General features: G+C 45.8%; 3 protein-coding genes across 4 annotated transcripts in view; 2 read left to right on the top strand and 1 right to left on the bottom strand.

Annotated features, from left to right (window-relative positions):
- The window catches only part of MYO1D (myosin ID), a 326,946-nt gene extending 325,133 nt beyond the window's left edge, over positions 1-1,813 (bottom strand). Inside the window, exon 1 of the mRNA XM_025996152.2 lies at positions 1,450-1,813. Coding sequence (XP_025851937.1) covers positions 1,450-1,544 — 95 coding nt within the window. The 5' untranslated portion in view covers positions 1,545-1,813. The remainder of the gene's footprint in view (positions 1-1,449) is intronic.
- A 2,074-nt stretch (positions 1,814-3,887) lies between these two features.
- Positions 3,888-17,275, top strand: H2BN1 (H2B.N variant histone 1). Of its 2 annotated transcripts, none has more exons than XR_011999742.1 (2): positions 3,888-4,018; positions 16,879-16,997. XR_011999742.1 is itself a non-coding variant. In XM_072747724.1 (2 exons), the coding sequence occupies exons 1-2, from the start codon at positions 14,451-14,453 to the stop codon at positions 17,077-17,079; spliced, it is 360 nt and encodes a 119-aa protein (XP_072603825.1). In that variant the 3' UTR covers positions 17,080-17,275. The 2 variants fall into 2 exon arrangements, 1 of the variants encoding a protein (XP_072603825.1); XM_072747724.1 differs by lacking the exon at positions 3,888-4,018 and adding an exon at positions 14,451-14,609 and having other exon boundaries at positions 16,879-17,275.
- Positions 17,276-22,911: 5,636 nt separating this feature from the next.
- Positions 22,912-23,552, top strand: LOC140596263 (glyceraldehyde-3-phosphate dehydrogenase-like). The gene is made up of 2 exons (XM_072744693.1): positions 22,912-23,108; positions 23,261-23,552. Exons 1-2 carry the CDS (start codon positions 22,912-22,914, stop codon positions 23,550-23,552), a joined length of 489 nt encoding a protein of 162 aa, XP_072600794.1.
- Positions 23,553-23,873: the final 321 nt, after the last annotated feature.

Below are 23,873 nucleotides of genomic sequence, written 5' to 3'. Positions count from 1 at the left end.
AGAGTTGTTCGGACCTTCTCACCTCCAAAGTACCTTGCTCAGTGTAGAACTAAATTGCAAGGATAAATTAGGTTCACTATAATAATGTTTCTTAAGATTCAAACCTCACACTTAAGAGACTGAAACCAGTAATATGTAAAAGGAGGGAACCTGATCTTCAAGATATTTCAGCACTTAAATTCACTGTTTTCCAAATTAGGAAACAAAGACACATAGGCTGGCTCAGCTTGTAGTAGGCAGGTGTAGAACCCAAATCTGTGCCCCTGCTCCATACTCTGGGACGCAGTGGAGCCTGGAGAAAAGCGGAAGATGACACCATAGGGTTTGTGATTCCAAAGATTAAAAAACTTCTCTAAATTCTTAAGTTAAAATGAGCAGGGGTAATTAATACTGAGAAGCGGAGTTAGTTAAGCACCCAAACCTAGATCATGGTTTTCATTTTATGAGCTTATGGAGTAATATTTAGCCATAAACCTTACAAGAAACGGGGCTAGAACTTCCAGGAAACACTCCCCACCCCCAATCTCGGTTATTTTGAAACTCCATTTACTGTAATGTTTAATAAAAAAAAAAAAAAAATCAAAGCTACTTTAAAGTTTTGTTTACATATTACTCTATCAGGAGTGAAATAATCCCATGTAGGAGAGTTTCTAAAATAAATTCGTCTTAGAAGCCCATTTTGGGGCGTTGAGTTGTGACTACATTCTCAAGGATGTCGGTAACACAAGGGCTCCATCCATAACTCCCTGAAAAAAACTTGAAACCATGAATGCCTTGTCAAATTCAGACAGTTTATCTTGGCACTGGCAAGCAGAGCAGTCTCTTCGATGTCTGGAAACGTGTCTAATTACGTTTAGAGAGTAACTAAAAAATAGCCAGCGTCCCGGAATAGACAGCTCAGGGATCACTACTCCACTGCATCCTGAATGACAGGATGGAAGCAAGCCAAGGGGGGGGGGGGGAGGGGGGCGGGGGAAGGAAGGATAAATAGAAAACCAAGTGTGAATCCGGGATGCGACCCGAGTCCCCCTCCAAACAATGCCCCCGTCTTCCCAAGGCCTTCAAGGCCGCCACAACTCTCCCTGAAGTTTGCATTTTGCTTTACTTTTGTTTCCATGAGGTCACCCGGCCCGCCCACACCACTTACCTGGGGCGGCGAGCGAGCCGGCCCTCCCCCCGCGCCCGGACAGCACCCGGGACCCGCGCCTCCCGAGGGCGCACCGCCCGGGCTCGCGCGCCCCTCCCCCCCCCCCGGCGGAGCACCCCGGGGCGACCCCCTCGGGACGGCGCGACCCCCGGGCTCGCCGGCCCCCGACGCCCCCGCCCGGCTGCACTCCATCCCGGAGCTGGCGCGCCCCGGGCACCCCAGCCCCGCCCCCGGCACCGCAGAGGCGCCCCCTCTCGGGAAGGCGCGGGCTCCCCCGGAGCGCACGGACGCTCCACCCTCACCTGAGCCGAAGGTTGGCCATGAACTCGGGCATGGAGACCGTGTCCATCAGGACGAAGTCCGCCTTGCCGAACTCCAGGCTCTCCTGCTCCGCCATGGCGCCGGCGCACGGGCTCAGGTGGGCGCGGGGGGCTCAGGTGGGCGCGCTCGGGCCGCGGGGGCCGGCGGGGGGCGCGGGGCGAGCTCGGGCGGGGCCGGGGCGGGGCCGCGGGGCGGCGGGGGAGGGGGCGCCTTCCCGAGGGAGGCTCTGGGCCGGACGGAGGCCGCCCCGCTGCTTCTCGGCGCGCTCTGGGCCGGCGCGGCCGACCCGCAGCTTCCGCTTCTCCCGCGGCGGCTGCCCGGAGCCCCGGGGCACAGGACACCGAGACGGAGACGGCGGCGGCTGGTCCCGCCTCTGGCCTGGGTCTGGCCCCGGCCCCGCCCCGCCCCGCCCTCCCTGGCCCCGCCCCCGTCAGGCCCCGCCCCCGGTCGGGCCCCGCCCCCGGTCGGGCCCCGCCCCCGGCCCCGCCCCGCCCCGCCCCAGCGCGGGCAGCCGCCTCCTCACCTGGGCGGCGCGCACGCGCGGAGCGGGCGGCGGGGGCGCGCGCCGGGCCGGGCCAGGGCGGCGGGGCGGCAGCGCCCCCTGGGGACGGGCGCTGGGATCTCAGCGGGGGCGGTGCTGCGGGGGGGCGGGCGTAGGACCGGCGTAGGACCGGGGGTGGACCCGGTGTCCAGAACCGCCCGCTCCGCGGTGCTTGAGGGCCGCCCGCGGGTTACAGTAGCCGCTCCCGGCTTCTTGCGTCAGTCCTTAGGATTCCATCGCCTCGCCGCGAAGCCCGCTCCTACTCCTCTGCGCATGTCCTCTCCATCCTTGAAATGATGGTTCGCTCACGGCCTGAGAGATATTGACAATAGCCGACGTTTGGGGGACACTTAAAATGCCGAGAGCTTTTCTAAGCGCCTTGCAGAACTCGAGCACCTTGCCACACCGCTAGGAAGTGGGGAAGCTGCAGTTTCATCTAGGTCACTTGATTTAGAAGCCGCAGGGCACAATGCTTTCCTTCTTCAGTATTGCGTGGTCCACCTTTCTCTTCCATTGGGCATGCCACCAAACATTACCTTATATTATTGATGTTTGTAATATACGTATAGTTCATCTCCCTAGGGTTATTGGAGGCTTCTTGAGCATGGGGCCATGTCCTAAATTTCTTCCTGTATGCGTTGGCACTCACTAAGTAGCTATCATATTGCCTTGCATGTGTGGATATGAAATCTGCCCTGGGTCAGTGGAGCAGAATGAGTTCTAAGTGGTCTCCAATTTATAGATACATTGGTTGAGCTTGGAAAATTCCTTTGGAACTTAGACTACAATTTTCCCGATGAAAATACATTAATAAATGACTTTCTAAGGCAGCTGCACCTCTTCAGCCTTGTGTTTCCATTAAGATCATCTTCTAGGAAATCTAGAGGCTCCCAAAGACCTGGCTGGGTTCCAACTCCATGGCTGAATTTGAGATGAGTAAACCAGAAGGAAGGACCCTGCTGGAGGCTTGCTTCAGCTGCCAACAACCCACATTAGCCCAGAGAGAGGGGGAAGGCAGCTTGATTGCCTCCCAAGGGAGCATCTCTGCCATAAGAAAGCCACCCCAGCCCCTGGCACAGGCAGAGCTGGGTCGTGGCCTATCATTAGAAGCTCTCCTTCTTCAGAAGACACCTCTCTGGATCTCAGTGTTCTCATTTGTGGAATAAGACCTGTAGGGTTGACACTTTCCAATGTAGGACAGTCTTTTGCTTGGGTCATTATGTGGGTCCGTCAGTAATTGCATAATACGGTACATTCCTAAATTGCGTGTATTAGTATGTTTTAAAGTAAGTAGAAGTGAATTTCAAAAATAAAAGAAAGAAATCTTAAATTTTGTGCAATTCAGAGAAACCAGGGTCTCCACTCAATGACCCACTGGAAATGCATGCATGTATATTCTCTGAGCCCCAGGGTTGTTGGAGCAAAAGTAATGCTACAGTGGGTAGGATCTACAGTGGGATGTAGCTGTGGTTTTCAAAAGGCCAAAGCAAAGGAACTGTTGTGTCTTATTAGTATCTTGTATAGGAGCACAACATATAGCACATATACACTACATATGCAAAGAGCATTTTATAAATTAATAAGCCCAAATTAATATAGAATCAGGCATGAGACCAATGAGGCTCTTTTGAAGAATCATTATCTATCTGTTGGGGGCCATCATCACTTTAAATCCGCTTCAAGATTCCAATTTAATTTTGACACTGTTTTGGTGGTACAGTATCAAGAAAATTCTAATACATGGCTAAGTAGTAATTTGTTACTTGTAGAATTTTACACCCAGCTATTTATTTATTTATTTATGATTTTATTTATTTATTTGACAGAGAGAGAGCGAGCACAAGCAGGAGGAGTGGCAGGCAGAAGGAGAGGGAGAAGCAGGCTCCCCACAGAGGAGGGAGCCCAATGCAGGGCTCAATCCCAGAACCCTGGGATCATGACCTGAGCCAAGGGCAGATGCCCAGCAGCCTGAGCCACCCAGGCACCCCATCACCCAGCCTTTTTAAAAGGTCAGTGCACAACTACAACGTTATTAATAAATGACACATTTACAAGAAATCCCGATATATGCAGAGATGACAGGAGAAACAAAATACTACAATCTACATTCAAACAAGGTAATATAGAGAGGGTTAGCTCACTATTAATCTCCTTTGATAACATTTAGATATAAACACATTTGGATGTATATGTTTGTGTTACAGTTTAAGATATACTAAAACCAAAATAAAAGTTAAAAATCACCAATAATGAGATATCCTGACATCATGAATGATGTGATGAGTGATATAATCTCCTTAGAAAGACATAACATCACTTCCCTGCTAAAAATGCACCCACTGAATCTAATCATGAAGAAACCTCACATAAACTCACATTAAGGAACAATCTACAAAAAACTTATTTGTACTTTTGGAAAATATCAATGGCTTGCAAAACAAGACTGAGGGGCTGGTCCAGGTTAAAAGGCCCTAATGAGACACCACAACTAAAGGCAGTATGTGACCTGGACTGGATCTTTAACCAAAAATGTGTAAAAGACTCTAAACTATAGGAAACAAACTGACGGGTGCTGAAGGGGAGGGGGATGGAGGATTGGGTAACTGGGTGATGGGCAATAAGGAAGGCATGTGATGTGATGAACATTCGGTGATATATGCAACTGGTGAATCACTGAACTCTACCTATAAAACTAATTATACAATATATGTTAATTAATTGAATTCATTTTTTTAATAATAAATTTATTTTTTATTGGTGTTCAATTTGCCAACATACAGAATAACACCCAGTGCTCATCCCGTCAAGTGCCCCCCTCAGTGCCCGTCATCCATTCACCTCCACCCCCTGCCTCCTCCCCTTCCACCACCCCTTGTTCATTTCCCAGAGTTAGGAGTCTTCATGTTCTGTCTCCCTTTCTGATATGTACTACCCATTTCTTCTCCCTTCCCTTCTATTCCCTTTCACTATTATTTATATTCCCCAAATGAATGAGAACATATAATGTTTGTCCTTCTCCGACTGACTCATTTCACTCAGCATAATACCCTCCAGTTCCATCCACGGCGAAGCAAATGGTGGGTATTTGTCGTTTCTAATGGCTGAGTAATATTCCATTGTATACATAGACCACATCTTCTTTATCCATTCATCTTTCAATGGACACCGAGGCTCCTTCCACAGTTTGGCTATTGTGGACATTGTTGCTAGAAACATCGGGGTGCAGGTGTCCCAGCGTTTCATTGCATCTGTATCTTTGGGGTAAATCCCCAGCAGTGCAATTGCTGGGTCGTAGGGCAGGTCTATTTTTAACTCTTTGAGGAACCTCTACACAGTTTTCCAGAGTGGCTGCACCAGTGAGAATGGGGAAAATTAACAAGGCAGGAAACCACAAATGTTGGAGAGGATGCGGAGAAAAGGGACCCCTCTTACACTGTTGGTGAAATTAATTGAATTTAAATAAAATAACATTTAAAGGACAGTACTGGGACAATTGGTGTAATTTGAATATAGACTATAAGTTAAATAGTAGCATAGCATTGCTATTAGTTTTCCTGAATTCAATCATTGTATTTGAATACAATGGTTCTGTAAGAGGATGTCCTTATTCTCAGGAGACAGGTTCTAAAGTATTTAGGAGTAAAGAGTATGATATCTCAAACTGTTTGGCAGAGAATAATAATAATATGTGTGGGTATATATATATATATATATATATATATGTTTAGAGAGGTAAAAATGGACAAAGCAAACAAGGCAAAACGTTAATGATTAGTGAATATAAAGAATATGTGGGAGCTTTTTTGCACTGTTCTTGTAACTTTTCTGTAAAGCTCAAAATGATTTCAAATATAAAGTTAAAAATCAAATAACAGTCTAAAATTGTCCTCACATAAAAATGTTTATTTTGGGGCACCTCGGGTGGCTCAGCGGTTTAGCGCCACCTTCAGCCCAGGGCCTGATCCTGGAGCCCTGGGATCAAGTCCCACGTCGGGCTCCCTGCATGGAGCCTGCTTCTCTCTCTGCCTATATCTATGCCTCTGTGTGTGTGTGTGTGTGTGTGTGTGTCTCATGAATAAATAAATAAAATCTTCTTTAAAAATGGTTATTTTTAAAAAATCAAATAATACTTAGAAATGAAAGTCACGTCAGAAATTTGCTGATGTTCTACAACTGAAAAACCAGCACACACTTTGAAAATTGGTACAGAGTATGTTAGAAGATTATAAACACTGAACAGACAATTCTAAAAACAAAAAACAATTTATTTTTTTAAAGATTTTATTTATTTATTCATGAGAGACATAGAGAGAGAGGCAGAGACACAGGCAGAGGGAGAAGCAGGCTCCATGCAGGGAACCCAACTCGGGACTCGATCCTGGGTCTCCAAGATCACGCCCTGGGCCAAAGGTGGCACTAAACCGCTGAGCCACCGGGCTGCCCTTAAAAGAGAAAATAATTTAAATAATTTATCTATTAAATATATTTTAATAATTTAACTAATTTAATGTTTATGTTAGTTGTGAAATATGCCCCAGGGAGGGCACAATCCATTTTTTAAAAAGATTTTATTTATTTATTCATGAGAGACACACACAGAGAGAGAGGCAGAGACATAGAGGGAGAAGCAGTCTCCTTGCAGGGAGCCCGATATGGGACTCGATCCAGGTACCCCTAGATCATGCCCTGAGCCAAAGGCAGATGCGCTTAACCTCTGAGCCACCCAGGCATCCCTGGTACAATCCATTCTCTGCCTGAAATTCCCTTCCCTGTTGTCCCACCCCTCACCCCTGTGGCCTAGCTAACTTCTGCTCATCTGTTAGCTCTGCCTCGATCGACATCACTTCCTTCAAAAAGGCTTCCATGATTTCCTAAGTCAGGGTTGGCTGTCCCTCCTCTGTGCCCCCACAGCACCCTGGAAGTGTCCTTCCCATTGCAATATTGAATGCACTTGAGCCTATTATCCATCTCTCATGAGAGATCGGGCCATGGGGGCTGGAGGCTGTGTCTGTTCTGTTCTTGGGTGTAACTCTGGCACCTAGTAGCACAGTGCCTCACATGTAAAGGTCTTAACAAATGCTTGCTTGATAGATGAATATGGAATGGACTGTGGCTTTACAAGTTGTGCAATGTGAGGTCGTAAATCCACACCCCCTACATTAAAATCAGTCTTTGTGAGGTGCTTATCTTATTCTCATCTTCTACCCCTGGGAGCAGGTCTCAGGGCTGTGTTCACTTCTCTCCTGGGACCAAGCCTGAGCACTACATGTTCACATAAACAAAAGCTGTTGTCGCAAAAACCCCTCTACAGTTGACAGCTGCTTCAGAGAATCTGCTCTGGGTTATCTGTGAAAATCAACTCTGATTTTTCCAAAGCAAATATTTGCTCCCATTCTCTCCCAGAACGCTTCTGGGCTGCCCTACTCTCCCTATCCTCCCTTTATCAGGTGCCCAGCAACCAGGAAGACAGCTCACTTCAGCTGTGAGTCCTGCAAGACAGAAGCAAGAAGGCCAGGGAAAACATAGTCTATTCAAAAGATATTTTATACATTTATTTAATAAGCCCAAATTATTCTGGAGCAGAAGTAGAAAGGCAAATTTATGTTGCAAAATAACTTCATAATGCACTCAAATCCATATAGAAATTATGTGGAAATCTCTGCCTTAGATCTTATCCAAAACATGCATCCTCATCTTTCATGCCAAAGACTGGATTTGAACTGTGAATGGTACATCAAAGGCAGTATATATTATATGCTTTCTGTGGTTTCTGAAGCCTAAGTGTTTTAAAGTAAAAGCAGACCCAACAGTTGCCTCCCTAGTGTCACTGATGACTTGCCCAACTATGAACCTCCCTTTCCCACTCCCCACACTCCTGCCTTGTGCTCTGTAGCCGTCTCACAGGATAAAGGAAAGGAAAACTTCATAGCCGAGTTCATTGCCATACACTGCCCTGAAAGCCCAGAAAATGACTTTAAAAGTTCATCTTCTCATCTCGAGCTAGCTATTAAAGACAAAAGATCAGCTAGCCAGTTGCCAAAGACCCAGTTCTGGGTTCTAGGGAGTTCTTTTCCTGCTATTCCTGTAGCCCAGCTGTGCTTACCAGTATTGAATTGGGGACAAGGATCTTTCCTTAGCTCTTTGGGATGGCTGAGACTGCAGACAGAGCTCCCTTTAACATAATCAGCCTAAGCAAAGAGGAAATTGGGATATATCAGCTGAAGAGAGGGAGAAGATGGGGAAGAAAGAGTAGAAAGAAAGGGGGCAGTTTGCCTGGGTCTTGGGGAGCAGGTGGACAGTAACAGGACATTGGTTCCCACTCCTTTGATTTCATTTGGGGCAGGGGGGCAGAAGGGAGAGATAGAGAAGCAAGGGAAGGTGGCACCCTGGATCCTCTCTGGGTAACCCCAGTCTCCCTACCCCTATTTTTAAGTGGGGCAATTTGATGAAAACATGTGGACTTCTTCTCCCAAGACAAATGTACTAAGCACATACACAAAACAGTATATACATGGACCTCTCTGCCCCTCTGCCCCAAATCACCTGTCTCTGGATCCCAAGTTAAGAAGCCCTGAGCTAAGGGAAGGATCACAGCACAGGTTCTAATCATCAGGGAATGGGGAAGAATTTAAGAAAACCACTGTTGTCAGTATCCTGTGAGTCATCAGACAGGGACTGTCCCAATAGCACATTCCCCAGTGTGGGCAGAAGAGCCACATATTTATGGCCACAGGAAAGATATTGTCAATGGGAAAGGAGGACATAGCCTGGGACAGCCTCCAGAACTTTTCCTGCCTGTGACAACTTAGTTTCTGACTATAAACATTTCACTGGAATGTATCCTCTTTACTAATTACAGAAGTGCTTATCGCACTGAATTGGAGTTAGCTGTCCAGGCATCTCCCTAAAGTCTCCCAGATGGAGGCCATGCCCTAGTCATCCTTTTACCTCCAGCCCTCAAGCTGGGCCTGGTGCCCCTTAGGTATTTCTTGAATCAAGTAGGTGAATTAATTAGAGAGTTTATTTAATAGTAAATGGGTGTGTGTAGGTGTAGTACTATATCTCAAGGAGCAGGTGACATTTCTCTAAGCCCCAATCCAGAAAATCACTAAGACTCAAGTTATTCTGGCCATTGGAAGTAGTCCTATAGCTAGAAAACTTGGGGATGTGATAGAAACCCACGAGAGGGAGAGCAACAAGGTACATCCACAATCGATTCATGGATAGATGGTGTCTTAAGGCAGGATGTATTGAACTTTAATAAAGTATATAAGAATCACTTGGGATTTTGTTAGAAATGTAGAGTCTCAGGTCCCATCTCCAACCTACTGAATCAAAATCTGCATTTTGACAAGATCCCTAAGTGCTGCTGCAGTTGGTTTGCAGACCATGCTTTTTTTTTTTTTTTTTTTTTTTAATTTAAGCAATCTCTATGCCTAACATGGGGCTTGAACTCACAAACCCAAGATCAAGAGTTACATTCTCTACTGACTGAGCCAGCCAAGCACCCCTGCAGACCATACTTTGAATAGCAAGATTCTAAAGAATCTTAATGGTTATATAATCAAATACATACCCCCTGGGGAAACTGAGAGCCAGAAAGAGCAGCTGTCTTTGGATAAGAGTGAAGTGTTGATAGAGCTAAGACCAGAACTTTAAGCTTCTGGTTTGAATAGTGGGTAGTCTTCACTATCCAATGTGGACGTCCATTTGTGAGACAATATGCAGGGCAGGGGGGGCAGAAGGGAGAGATAGAGAAGCAAGGGAAGACAGCACCCTGGATCCTCTCTGGGTAACCCCAGTCTCCCTACCCCTAATTTTAAGTGGGGCAATGAAGTCCTTCTTCTCACTGTACTTTTTTCTCCTCCTCTAAAAACTTGGCATAGAGATTAAATAAGATTTTGCTGGGGCTGGGAAAAATCTGGATTCCTTTCTTCCCTCCACCTGACAAAGTAGCAAGTAGTCAGTACAAATATCATCCGCCAGTAATATTAAATTAGTATCTACAGAGCTGACCCTCCAGAAAGAGTGTGACAGCATTCCCAAGGTGAAAACTTCTCATCTGCCCCCCCCCCCCCCCAGATCCCCTCTCCTCCTGCCATTTACCCAGAGTTTCTCAACTGGTAAGCTGCAGCAGTATTTATCTCCTTGAAGTCATATCACAAAATAAAATGATGTTAAAATGCAGAGTGTGACCTTCTGACTTTTTCCATTCAACTGGATTAATTCTTCAGACTCTCCAGAGGTGGAAATAATATGAGCAGTACTTCCAAGCAAATTCTGACAACCTGACTCCTAAAGAAATGATACAGGGGAAAAATAGAATCCACAAAACCCAGGAGACCTCAGAGGTCACCTAATATCCCACCCAATGTCTGAATCTCCTCTACAATATGCTGCAATGCCTGGACCTACCTGGACCATTCCACCTGTGAGGCCTCCCCCATGCCATGTAGACTTCTCTGCATGAAAGCAAGCTCCAATACCTGTTGTTGTTGTTGTTGTTGTTGTTTTCATTTTATTTATCCATAAGAGACACAGAGAGAGAGAGGCAGAGACACAGGCAGAGGGAGAAACAGGCTCCATGCAAGGAGCCCGACATGGGACTTGATCCCGGGTCTCCAGGATCACACCCTGGGCTGAAGGCAGTGCTAAATCGCTGAGCCACCCAGGCATCCCTCCAATACCCTTTAGCACAGTCTTACTCCTTGAGTCATTCCCCAGACTCACTCCATGCCTTGAATCCCAACTATCCCATCTTCTGCTCTTGTTACTCGTTTTCCCTATTAATGAGCTTGGTTTGTCCTTTGGAGCTGATATTCCACCAAGACAGGACCAGGTTGAAGTGAATTATAATCATTGAGCCAAGGTCATGGCCATTTAAGGAAGAGCCTTTTCTATTTTTCTCGAGTCCACCTCCCTCTTAGAGTTTCAAGCCATAGAATTCTAACACTGTTATCGCTAATTTCTGTAAAGTCTGCCTTCTCAATGTCTAAGGCCTGTGTTTGTGCTTAGCCACATCACAGTCACTTTCTCCTAGTGTCCCCACCCTTTCTAAGTCTCTAATTAGCTCTTCTGTACGGGGTAGGATTCCGATCAGAGTAGCATTTTCCCCAGACTTAGGAGGCAGTGAGGGTACAGTGGCACCCAAGCTTTAGATACCTGTACTGAGACACGGTATGGGTTTAGGGATCTTCATTTTAATAAGCATCTCAGGAGACTCTGCTGCAGGTGGGTAGGAGGCTGAGCTTGAGAAATATTGATGGGAATTTTGGTGTCAGACACATTGGGTTTCAGTTCCTAGCTTTGCAACTTACTACCTGTGTGACCTTGAACAAATTGGTTTATTTTTATAAGCCCCGGTTTCCTCATCTCTTTCTCTCTCTCTCTCTCTCTCTCTCTCTCTCTCTTTAAGATTTTATTTGAGGGACGCCTGGGTGGCTCAGTGGTTGAGCGTCTGCCTTTGGCTCAGGGCGTGATCCTGGAGTCCAGGGATCTAGTCCCGCATTGGGTTCCCTGCATGGAACCTGCTTTTCCTCCCTCTGCCTGTGTCTCTGCCTCTCTGTCTCTCATGAATAAATGAATGAATCTTAAAAAAAAAAAAAGATTTTGTTTATTTGAGAAACAGAGTATGTGTGCAAACATAATTGGGGGTGGAGACGGGGAGGAGAGCACAGGGAGAAGCAGACTCCCCGTGGAGCAGGGATCCCAGGGCAGGGCTTCATTCCAGGACCCTGAGATCATGACCTGAGCTGAAGGCAGCTGCTTATCCCACTGAGTCACCCAGGCACACCTCCTCATCTCTTTTAAGATATGATAACATCCATCTCTGAGTATTAAAACCATGAAATGAGATGTCTGTATAGTGCTTCATGTAATTCAAGGCAAGTACTGAGCCCTCAATAAATACAAGTTAGCATTGCTATTTTAGGGTAACTGCTTCTTTTATCTTCAGGATAGGGAACTTATTAGAAGACAATTTATTGATGTCCTTTTTAGATGACTGAGATTTCTAATAGATGCTGGTGAGCCTTCTGATCACCCTACGACTTTCTCCTATGTCAGTTTTGTGATTCCTCTCTCAATAATGTATCACCATTTCTATACATAGCCATGGGCCTTGCACTTAGTAGGGGATCAAAATTTGCTGAGTATTTTTTGAATGAATGAGTGCCATCTGACCAGGCCTTCTGCGCTACACTTTTATGGCAACATTACCTCTGCCAGTGTCCTTCAGCATCTTCTGAATGTTACAGTGCTCATTTGGTTGGTTCCCCATTGCCTCTGTCCACTGAAGAGTGCCATTCCACAGTGGCAATGATTTCTGCCAGTTTGTATTTACTTGGTTGTGTTAAAACTTCCAGTTCAGGGGCACCTGGGTGGCTCTGTCAGTTGAGCGTCTGCTTTCGGCTCAGGTCATGATCCTAGGTCCTAGGACCGAGCACTGAGTCAGGCTCCCTGCTCAGCGCGGAGCCTGCTTCTCCTTTTGCTCCTCCCTGCTGCATGTGCTCTCTCATTCTCTCTCAAATAAATAAATAACATTTTAAAAAACAAAACTCGGGCAGCCCCGGTGGCCCAGCGGTTTAGCGCCGCCTTCAGCCAGGAGTGTTATCCTGGAGACGGGGGATCGAGTCCCGCATCGGGCTCCCTTCATGGAGCCTGCTTCTCCCTCTTCCTGTGTCTCTGCCTCTCTCTCTCCATGTCTGTCATAAATAAATAAATAAAATCTTAAAAAAGAAATAAAATAAAATCTTTTTTAAAAAAGATAAAAAACAAAACTCCCAGTTCATTTCATCATATAATATATACTCTGTGCATATGTTGCATTTTTAACTAGAGAGGTAGTGAGAGATGAAGCTGGTAATAAGAGAGTGGGAGTTGAGGTGGTGGTGGGATGTACTCTGACAGCCAGGTGATAGGGAACCACTTTTTCCTTTCACAGAAATATTCAGCGTAGTTCTGTTGTTGTTACCAAAGAATTAATTCAGGGGAATTGAGCCTGCAAAACGGATGCATCAGGGAATAAATACGGATAGTGCAGAGCACACGTGTGTAACTACAAGGATGGGAGGGCTCTGGTATTTGGGTTTGGAAGGTGGTAGAGCATGGGGTTAGAAGCAGAGGTTCAGAGGCTGGTTCTGCCACTTGTGTACTGTATGTGACCCTGGGCAAGTCACTTGAAGACCTTGAACCTCAGTCTACTCTTCTGTAAAGTGAGAGTAATACTAATATCCTATCTCATAAGGTGGCCATGAGCATTACAGGCAATAAAATACATCTAGCACTTCATATGGGGCAGGGACATAGGGCTCGATAGCTGGGAGCTGACAGTACTATCAGAATCCGCCAGAGGATCCCCGGGTGGCTCCGCAGTTTAGCACTTGCCTTCGGCACAGGGCATGATCCTGGAGTCCTGGCACTGAGTCCTGCATCGGGCTGCCTGCATGGAGCCTGCTTCTCCCTCTGCCTGTGTCTGTGCCTCTCTCTCTCTCTCTCTCTCTCTCTTTCTCATGAATAAATAAAATCTTAAAAAAAAAAAAAAAAGAATCCACCAGTCCTCCATGCCAGGGGTTCAGTGGGTCTCATCACTGAGAGGGAGGAGTGTCTGTTCTCTGCTGGTTCTCTTCTTCTTTTGACACCCTGGCTCTCTGGTGTCCTCTTATCTCTTGGCTTATGTCAGGCTGGTCACTTCCTTGTAGCTGAGCTGATAATACTAATTGCAGGGAGTTCACAGCCTCTCTATCTACAGTTTCTCAACCTTCAGTCTTGAAGGTATGATGACTTCCTGGCTTCCCTATTCATGCTCTGTTACCTGAGTTCTAATTGCTATTGCATGACGAGGCCGCCCTCCCAATGTAAATGCAAATACACAGAGCAGATCAGCACAGAGCTGCTCCTCCCACCCCGACCCCTGATCTTATGCAGTTGCTTCAGGAAGGTTTTATAGATCAGTGAATCCTAAATCTGGCTGGTCCTTAGATTCACCTGGGATGCTTTAGCAAAAAAATTCAGCTTCCAGGATTCTACTCTCAGTCCTTTTGAATTGAAACGTTTGTGGCCAGGAACCACTATAATAAGAACCCCTAGAGTTATTACACACATAAAAGGAATCACTTTGGGGGTCAGTGTTGCCTGAAGAATTAATGGCCATTACATCAAAGTGGTCATCCTCTCTTTCGCATGGGATGGAGTAGAGGAAAGCTTAACATTTTGTTTCTCACCTCAAACCTCTTTCTGGAATGTATCATAAGGCTGCTTTGTACGCTACACCTGACATTTCTTAAGTATTCTGAGAGTATTTATCTCCTGCAGGTGCAATCACTAGTTACTGATTTTATTAGGAAAGAGTGCCTTCCAGCTCTCCCTATAAAACCTCTTTAGAGCATTCACTTGCCTACAGCTAGTGCTACAGTCTGGAAGTGTAAGCATTAAGCCTTCCACATGTACTACATTTGCTTACATGGCCTGAGATTCCCGGAGAAGAGGACTATACTTTATATCCCAGCCAGAGAGAAGTATGAGTGGGCCAACTCAGCCCTTAGGAAGAAGAGGAAGAAGAAAGAGGTCTATTTTAGCTACATGGGAAAAATTCTAAAGCAAGTGAGTTGGAGCTTTCTTTGTAGAAATTTAGAATGGCCAAGACCGATTATCATGTTAGAGGCCTGGGTGTTGTTGTTGTTGTTTTACTTCAGCTTTTTCTCATACAGGAGTGCTTCTTCACACATCGAGTTCCCAAGAAGTTGTGTGCAAGCAGCTTCTATAAACTGGATCTGCTGATGGTTGCTGTCTTTTCCCACTTGGCTTGGATTCTGTTGGCAGCAACTCTGAACACCTGAGCTCTTAGTGTCCCTCTTGTATCTGTTGACAGGCAATCTATAATTTGATTCCTAATACCCTCTTATAGAGAGAGGATTCACCACCTAGTCTGTTCTTATTCCTTGAAGAGTTACATGTATTGAGTTTTCACTAAATGGTGCTCTGTACTTAGAATGTACCTAAGATGAGTAGGTTTTCATTTTTTCTTCCTGCCCACCCAGTATTGCCCCATAGCATACAATTGCAGACGAAAATCAGAAGTCTTCCCCTTCAAAAGACGCTATGGGGAAGAGAATAAGATTTTCTTCAGGACAATGAAGCAAGGCTGAGTGTTCACAGGTGACTATACCAAAACTCCCTGTATTCCAGTGATATCATTTGGAATCTGTTGCTTATCCTGTGAGAAGAAGGGGGAAATGGGATTAAAGAAAGGAGAAGGAAAGAACGTATGTGATATAGAGCAGGGTTTCTCAACCACAGCCCTATTGACATTTTGGGGCTGCTTAATTCTTTGTTGGGGGGCTGTCTTGAGCATTATGGGATACTGGGCAGCATCCCTGGGCTCTACCCACTGGATGCCAGTAGCATCCTCCCTCCTAACCAAAAATGCCCAAAAACATTGTCCCCAGTTGAGAACCACTACTGGAGAGCTTGTGTTTTCTGGAAGGACTCTCTGTGGGAGTTCTTAGACTATGCTTAGTACTCTAATCTTTAGTCTGTAATTGGCCTCTTCTTTACTGCATGGGTCTGGCAGGCCACTCTGCTTTTGCAAGCCTCTCAAGGGTCAGGGCTGTGCTTTGGGTCAGTCCCTCATGGTGCTGTGAGGATAAAACAAGATGCTGGTTGGGTAAACATTATTGAGTGTCTCAGTGCAAGACAAATCTGCTAAGGAAGCTGAGATGAAAACAATGTGGTCCCTTTTGTAAAGAGGCTCATAGTCCTGTGGGATGGGAGCATTGAGGAAATACTCATACATTTTTAGAACCAGGAGGAACTCTTCAAATCCTGCTTCAAGCCTTTTCCTTTTACAAAAAAGAAATTGAGGTCCAGTGTGAGAATATTACTTGCTTACATGACCTCTCATACCCACACAGAACTAGGATTAGAGACTTGGGTAGGTGATTTTCAGGGGAATGTTCTTCTGACTAGTCCAGCCTAACTTTATTTTTTTTTTTAAAGATTTTATTTATTTATTCATGATAGACATAGGGAGAGAGAGAGGCAGAGACACAGGCAGAGGGAGAAGCAGGCTCCATGCTGGGAGTCCGACGTGGGACTCGATCCTGGGACTCCAGGATCACACCCTGGGCCAAAGGCAGGTGCCAAACCGCTGAGGGATCCCCCCAGCTGCCTAACTTTAGATGAAGTTGTTAATGACATAAGACAGCATGTGATACAGGTTCTGAGACACAAAGAATTCTGGTCGTCAGTGAGAGGTCATGTGGACACAGATAAGCCAGAGAGGCACCAGGGGAAGGGCCTTAAAGGGTGGATAGGATTTGAAAGGTGAGGTTGGATGAGGCCATGGTAGGTAGGGATGACAGATCAACAGTGGTGTGGAGACCAGAAAAGATAGGGACACATCCGAGGAAGACCAAGTTTTCCCAGCATGGCTAGAGATCATGTGGTGCAAGGATGTAAGGAGGCAAATTAAGAAGTGTTAAAATGCCTACTAATATAAAATATACAGTGGCATGTCTACTCTAAAATTACTTTTTTTCCATCTTCCAAAGGTGTTGGATGTTAGCTCTGCTTCTATTGGGGAAAAATCAAGGCACAAAACTTATGGCTAGAGTGTCTGTATTCTACAGATAAGGGTGATCTTTCTCTCCAGCTACAAATTCCCTTCCCCAATCTTCCTCAGACAATTGATAGGTCCAATGGCCTAATTTCTTTCATCACATTCCTACCATTGTACCTCCAGGTGGTTTGTATGGCTCCATGTGCGCATGAATCCATGGAAGCCATGGGGGCTGAGTTAGACCATAAATTGCTTACTTTGAAAAATGCTCATTTCTCTGTCTTACTTACCCTTGTGCCATTTCTCTCCCAGACTCACCCAGACTTCAGTGGATGCTCCTGGATCTTGGATGCACTGGGCTCCCTGGAGGATTGGCTGCTGGAACAGGTTAGCCTGGAGGCGGTTCGACTATCCTTCTACAACCACAGAAGAGCTGTTACCAGCAGAGAGATCCTTGGAGCAGTTAAGCAGAGATCCTTTCTGAAGAGCTTTTGTGTAAACGAAGTGTTCTGAATGGTGCTGTTGTTGAAAGGATTGCACTTGTCAAAAATAATCAGATAGGTCAGAGGACTGAGTTGGAAGACAAGGTATCTGATAAATACCTGTTGCAACAGGAGTCTTGGTACTACATACCTGGTCTCTGGGTCCTGTGTTTTTGGCCTCTGACCTAATTTGTGTGGGGGGGGAAATATAAAGGCATTTTCTCTTATGTCATGTTATGCTTGTTTATGGCTTTAAAATTTTTCTGCGGCATGCTTCTCCCATTTGAACTTACCTATTGTCTTTTTGGAGGACACAATTCAACCCATTACACTGTGTACTCCCCATCTTTTCCATCTTCAGCCCCAGGGTGGAGAATGCTGCACTGGAATGAACTGATGATTTTTTTTTAAAGCACCTCTACTTAAATTTGAAAGAACAAAAAAGGAGTGCCTGGGTGGCTCTGTTGGTTAAGTGTCTGGCTTTGGCTCAGGTCCTGATCCTGGGGTTCTGGAATCGAGTCCCACATCAGGCTCTCTGCTCAAGGGGAGAGTCTGCTTCTCCTTTTCCCTTTGCTGCTTCTCCTGCTTGTGCTCTCTTGTTCTCAAAAAAGTAAATCTTAAAAAAAAAAAAAAAAAAAAAAAAAAAAAGAGAAGGGATTTCTTCTTTGTGTAGAGGACTCATGGTGTTGGTTACCCATGTAGCACTTAGCATAATAACGTGTGTGTAATGAGTGTCTGTCAAATGTAGAAGCTGATCCCAAGTGTGGAAAAACAAGACCATTATAGTAGCATTTTAAAAATACAATAATGTAGGAAGAGAAAGAATAAATGGGCTGATATATTTTAGACATGGTGGTCTGGTAAGCCTGGGTAGGTGATGTGAAGAGGAAAGGTGCTAAGCATGGAGAAGGATTCTGGGCTGGAGGAACAGCCTGAGCAAAGGTCCTGAGGCAGTCAGGAAAGCTTTAGCTTGTTAGAGAAAACTAAATGAAAGCCCAGGCAGCTGGGTTCTAGCAAGCAAGGGAGAAGTATAGTAGGAGAGGAGGTTGGAGAAAAAGGCTGAGGCCAAGTCTTGCAGGATTTTATCTTATTCCAAGGACAGTGTGAAGCCACTGAAGGATTTTAACTGGGGAACTGACATCTTGTTCACTTTTTTCATTTTTTTTAGTTGAGGCCTAGTCTACAGTAGAGTATACTCTAGTTGAGGTTTTAGTTGAGGTTTAGCTCTACAGTAGAGTGTATAAATCTGAACACCCCTCAAAGTTTTGTGTATATATACACATGTCCATATTAAATTACAGACCATTTCCATCACTGCTGGTATGTCAAAAATATATTAAAGAGTGTGCCAATGGGAAAATTAGTTAGAAATGTTTTGAATGCATTTAGTAGATGACAGCGGCCTGTAGGAGTGTGGGTGGTAGTCAAGATGGGGAGAAGTGAAGAGATCTAAAGTGAATCTAAGATAGAATTGATATGGTTAATTAGCAGGATGAATGTGAGCAGTGAGGAAAAAATGCTTCCTCAGTTTGGAGCTTGAGCAGCGTGGTGGACAGTGATGCCAGCTGCAGAAATGGAGAAGGCTGGAGTAAGAAGGACAGGTGTTTTCGGAGAGGGGACAATTGAGAATTCCATTCTGTGCATGTTTTCAATACTAGTGAACCCTGCAAATAGAGATGCCAAATAGAAAGTACTGGCTCAGGGATGCCTGGGTGGCTCAGTGTTTGAGAGTCTACTTTCGGCTCAGGGCATGATCCCAGGGTCCTGGGATCAAGTCTCACATCAGGCTCTCTGTGGGAAGCCTGCTTCTCCCTCTGCCTATGTCTCTGCCTCTCTCTGTGTTTCTCATGAATAAATAAAGAAAATATTTAAAAAGAAAGGACTGGCCCAAAGATACAAATGTGGACATCATCAGCAGGAATGGGTAGGATCACCTAAGAAAATGGGGAGGAAAAAAAAATGGGGAAAGGAAAAAAGACTTTTCAGAACCAAGGTTAAAGAAATTCTAATATTTTAAATCAGATGGTGGAGAATGGACCTACCAAGAAGGAGAAATCTGAGAAATCAGAAGAGGGTGTTGCTATGGAAGCCAAGAGGAGAGAGAGTGGTCTGGTCTCCTGTGCACCATCTTGGGGAGAGTGTTACAAGGAGACATGGACGTCCACTGCATTTGGTGACATGGAGGTCATAGTGACCTTGAGAAGTCAATTCTCTGGAGCAAGGCAGGCATCAGTCAGTTTTAAGCAGGTAGAAGAGGGAGTGGAGGTAGTCGGTAGAGACAGCTTTTCAGATGGTGTTGAGACAAGAGGAGGAATTTAGTGTGAAAGAGAACAAAGACATGGGCTGGTAGCCAGTGTCACTTGGTATGCAGATATTTAAGATGTGCTCAGTTGTTTGCTTATGGGAATTCTGCAGAATAGACTGAGATAATACATCAGAAGAAGGTAGAAAAAAAGCAAAAGATCCAAGATCTTGAGGAGGTAGAAGTTGGGGGTGTTGGATTCAAGGCAGAAGTAGAAGAGAGGATGTGTGCAAACACAGGTGTAGAGATTTCATGGTGAAAGTTTGAGGAAGTCAGTACCTTTTTCTTTTTCTTTTAAAAGGAAGCCAGTGAGAGTAGAAGAGGAATGCAAGAGGGTTGACAATATGAGGTCATTGTCTAAGGGGGTAGGAGAGTGAGACTTGGATCCCTGTAGACAGATGGCTCATCAGCAATGAGTGCCTGTTCAGTGGGCAATTACCAACCAACAGCAAGGCCAGTCTTGCTGTGTGACCTTCTCAGGCCACTGGTATCTGCTCCAAGCTAGGAGGGAGAGATGAGCCAGAGAGCAACTCCATGGTGCCATCCAGGCCAGCCAGGAAGGACAGGGGATGAGAGGGGGAAGGACATTATAGGGTTCATAGAAGATACAGAAGAGGTCAGGCCTGTAAACTGAGTTTCAAAGAAGGATTTTCTCTCTCCAGCATGTCCCAGAATTAGTTCACAGATGAGGGCACATGCCTAGGAAGCAGCGGTGACACTCAGTGACCCCTCCTTAGGGGGGGTCGGATTTAGGTTGTCGGCAGATCATAAAGCAGCCTTCTATGAGATGATCTGGGGTTGATCTGCTCCACTTGGGAGACACCCATGTCCTCCCCCCATTCTCTCCATTGTTGTTTCTTATGGGATTCTGTACCACCAGCCCCAGGCTCTCTACGGGGATGGAGAGGCTGCTGTTCAGGTGTGTAACTAGAAGTGGATTGTCTGGGCACTGAAGGCAATCTAGTGGCTGTTTGCTCAGACCTGGGCTTCTCTGCTAGGTTCCTGCTGTCCTGGGGATTCAGGACAAGCATCCTAGGGCAGGTTCGGGCATGCCCCCAAACCCAACTAGGGTTTGAACAAATGCTGGCTTAGTGACACAAGCCTCTTCTTGCCCATGGTTGTTCTGGGGAATTGTCAATCTGGCTGACTCAAGGGGTGAGTGAGGATCCCCCTCTCTCTACTACCCTCTGAGAGTTGACTGTGCTCAGGGATCTGAGAGAGTCCTGATGTGTCTGGCTCTTCCTAGACTCCTGCCCCAAGCACTGGGATCTGGCTTAGTCTAGAGAGAAAGCTGGCTTCCTCCCCATATTGTCACCCATCATAGGTACTAGGCTTGACTTCTGGGCCCAGCAGATTCAGATACTTCTCAACTGCCTAAAATGAATTTAGATAGAGGACCTAACAGGAAGAGAGCTATCAACATAGTTAACTAAATTATGATATGAACTGGGAATGGTAGACAGGGATGAACCCGGAAAGGCCGGTTTGATCAAAGTTCTCCATGCCCTACTATTTCAGTGGCCCACACATTTGTTTACTGAACATCTGCTCTTTTTCATCTTCCTGTGAATTTCATTCCTTCCTTTTATTTTATTTATTTTTTTTTAAAGATTTTTATTTATTCATGAGAGAGAAAGAGAGAGACAGAGACACAGGTAGAGGGAGAAGCACTCTCCATGCAGGGAACCCTACATGGGATTCCATCCCGATCCTGGGTCCCCAGGATCACGTCCTGGGCTGAAGGCAGCGCTAAACCGCTGAGCCCCCGGGCTGCCTTCATTCCTTCCTTTTAAAGTCCCAGACTCTGATTCTCTTCTCTTCAGATCAGAAAGGTATATATACCTCATTTTGCTTGATTGTCTTTAGAATTTACATGTCTATGTGGATTCCCCTTAAATATGAAATGAAATTTGATTTTTTTTTCTTGTTCTATCTCATGTCAACTGACTTATTTAGTCCAGTCAGAGGGACCTTGAAGGGGAGAGAAAATTTTCCTTCCCCAACAGAATAGATAGGATATTGGGACAAAGTGGCTCTATCTGTTGTAGCCATAGCCAGGCCTATGACAACCTGCCCTGTTCTGATACAGGTCACTGGAAGAGTTAACAGTTTCTTGGTCTGAGTGGTTTGGGCTTTCATGCCAGGGAGGCGTGAGTCCACTCCCTGCCCTACCACTTATAAGTTGCAAGAGCTCAGGTAGGTTGCCTTACCCCTCTGAGTCTATTTTCTCCTACAAATATAATCATACTGAGTTTTCGGGGTTGGTGAAAAGATCAAAGGAAATAGGCTTGTAAGATGCCTAATCAGTGTCTGTACCTAGTAGGTGCTCAACAAATGTTCACTCCTTATCTGGGCAGAGCACAAGCTAGCACCGACCTACCCAGAGGAAGCAAGGCTTTTTCCTCCTTCTCACCCTCAGCACCATTTCCAACGTGCTGGCTTCTTCTAACATTGGGTTTAGTCTTCAATTTGGAAATCTTGCTACAGCTTGGCCTTCAGACTGAATAGGGAGAGGCCATATGTAGGGTGCTTGAAATTTGAGGAGCAGTACGGAAACCATCCCTCTTTCGTTGGGGAAACCCTCTTGCATGCGGGTGTAGCGGAAGGAAGGGTATTGCCTATGCCTCACCTCCCACACTGGAGACAGACAGGGTGAGGTCCTACCCAGAACTCTGAATCTGGAAGGGAAAGTAAAGTTGAAGGGAGAGTCACAATCATTTTAGGGCAATTGCACCCAGCACCTGGAACCCCTGGGGTACCTGCCCATTTCCTAATCTGGGTCTTTTGTTTCCTGCTGATTCTGTGGGCACCTCCTGTCATTTCAACAAGTCCCCTTTCCACATGGGATAATTAGTTTCTATTGCTTGCAAGTAAGAATACTGAGTGTTTATCTCAGATCAGCCCAGGGAGACTTTAAGGGGCATTGGAATGGTAGTAGTTGCTAGAATGGTGGGAGAGAGGTGGCTAGTAAAGCCTTTGGCACAGCCTTAGTACTATCCTGTCCTCCCTGCAACTGGGTAGTGGGTGGTTAATTGGGGTATTTACATCATTTGTTTTGGTTTTGTAAGGAAGGAAAAATAACTTTTCCTCTACCCTTCTAGATTCTTGCTTAAGACCCCCATATAATAAAAAAAATTGACAAGAGAAAAACAAACAGAAATTAAATAAAAAGTATATCTCCTGTACATGTAGGATATACCCGGGGAAAACTGAGTAACTCCCTGAAATGGGCCAAGCCACCACCTTAAATACCAGCTCCAGCTAAAGACAAAAGAAATGAGGAGTACCTGGGTGGCTTAGTCAGTTAAGCATTGGACTTTGGCTCAGCTCATAGTCTCAGGGTCCTGGGCATCAGGCCCCCTGATCAGCAGGGCTGATAGGATATACTTATCAACAAAAAGTCCATCTACCAGGAGTCAGATCCCTCCAACATCAAATGGGGTGATGCTGGTACTGAGTATGTTTGGAGTCCACTGGGATCTTTACCACCACAAGGATACTGGGGCTCACTTGAAGGGTGGAGCAAGAGGGTCATCATTTCTGCCCGTCTGCTGATGCCCCATGTTTCTGATGGGCAAGAACCATGAGAAGTATGACAACTCCCTCAAGATTGTCAGCAATGCCTCCTGCAACAACTGCTTGACTACTGTGGCCAAGGTCATCCATTACAACCTTGACACCATGGAGGGACTTGTGAACACAGTCTGTGTCATCACTGCCACCCAGAAGACCATGGATGGCTCCTCTGGGAAGCTGTGGCATGATGGCCAAGGGGCTGCCCAGAATATCATTTTTTTTTTCTCAGAATATCATTCCTGCTTCTACTGGTGCCTCCAGGGCTGTAGGCAAAGTCATCCCTGAGCTGAATGGGAAAGCTCACTGGCATGGACTTCTATGTCCCCACCCACAGTGTGTTAGTCATAGATCTGATCAACTGTCTAGAAAAAGCTGCCAAATACAATGACATCAAGAAGATGGTGAAGCTGGCATCAAAGGGCCCCTTCAAGGGTATTCTGAGGTTTGGTGAGGACCAGGTTGTTTCCTGTGACTTTAACAGTGATGTCTACTCTTCCACCCTCAATGCTGGGGCTGGCACTGCCCTCAGTGACCACTGTATCAAGCTCATTTCCCAGGATGATGGTGAATTTGGCTACAGCAAGAAATTGGTGGACCTTATGGTCTACATGGCCTCTAAGGAGTAAGAGCCCCCTGGACCATCAGCCCCAGGGAGAGCTCAAGGAAGAGCTCAAGGAAGAGGGAGGCCCTCAGCTGCTGGGGAGTCCTTAACCCAACTCATTCCCCAACATACCGAGAATCTCCTGACCTCTACATAGTTTCCATCCTAGAACCCCTGAAGATGGGGAGAAGTTTGGGGAGCCTGACCTTGCCATGTGCCATCAAGTATATTGTCCCCAGCCAACAAACAAAACAACCAAAAAAAAGCCCCCAAACTAATGGAGATTTCCCTTATAAATGTACGTTTCTTTTACAAAAGGGCAATTTCTAGTTGGTTTTCAGAGCTT

The sequence above is a fragment of the Vulpes vulpes genome, chromosome 2, assembly GCF_048418805.1.
Source record: "Vulpes vulpes isolate BD-2025 chromosome 2, VulVul3, whole genome shotgun sequence".
Lineage (NCBI taxonomy): Eukaryota > Metazoa > Chordata > Mammalia > Carnivora > Canidae > Vulpes > Vulpes vulpes.
The sequence above is the reverse complement of the archived record's forward strand: the minus strand, read 5'-3'. Positions and strand labels throughout refer to the sequence as shown.

Bases quoted from the DNA above. Each gene is read 5' to 3' on its own strand.
- H2BN1 (XM_072747724.1), top strand. From the start codon at position 14,451: ATGTACTACATTTGCTTACATGGCCTGAGATTCCCGGAGAAGAGGACT. The intron at 14,610-16,878 runs GTGAGTTGGAGC...TTTCTCTCCCAG, and splicing joins TGGGAAAAATTCTAAAGCAA to ACTCACCCAGACTTCAGTGG.
- LOC140596263 (XM_072744693.1), top strand. From the start codon at position 22,912: ATGTTTCTGATGGGCAAGAACCATGAGAAGTATGACAACTCCCTCAAG. The intron at 23,109-23,260 runs GCATGATGGCCA...CCCCACCCACAG, and splicing joins GGCTCCTCTGGGAAGCTGTG to TGTGTTAGTCATAGATCTGA.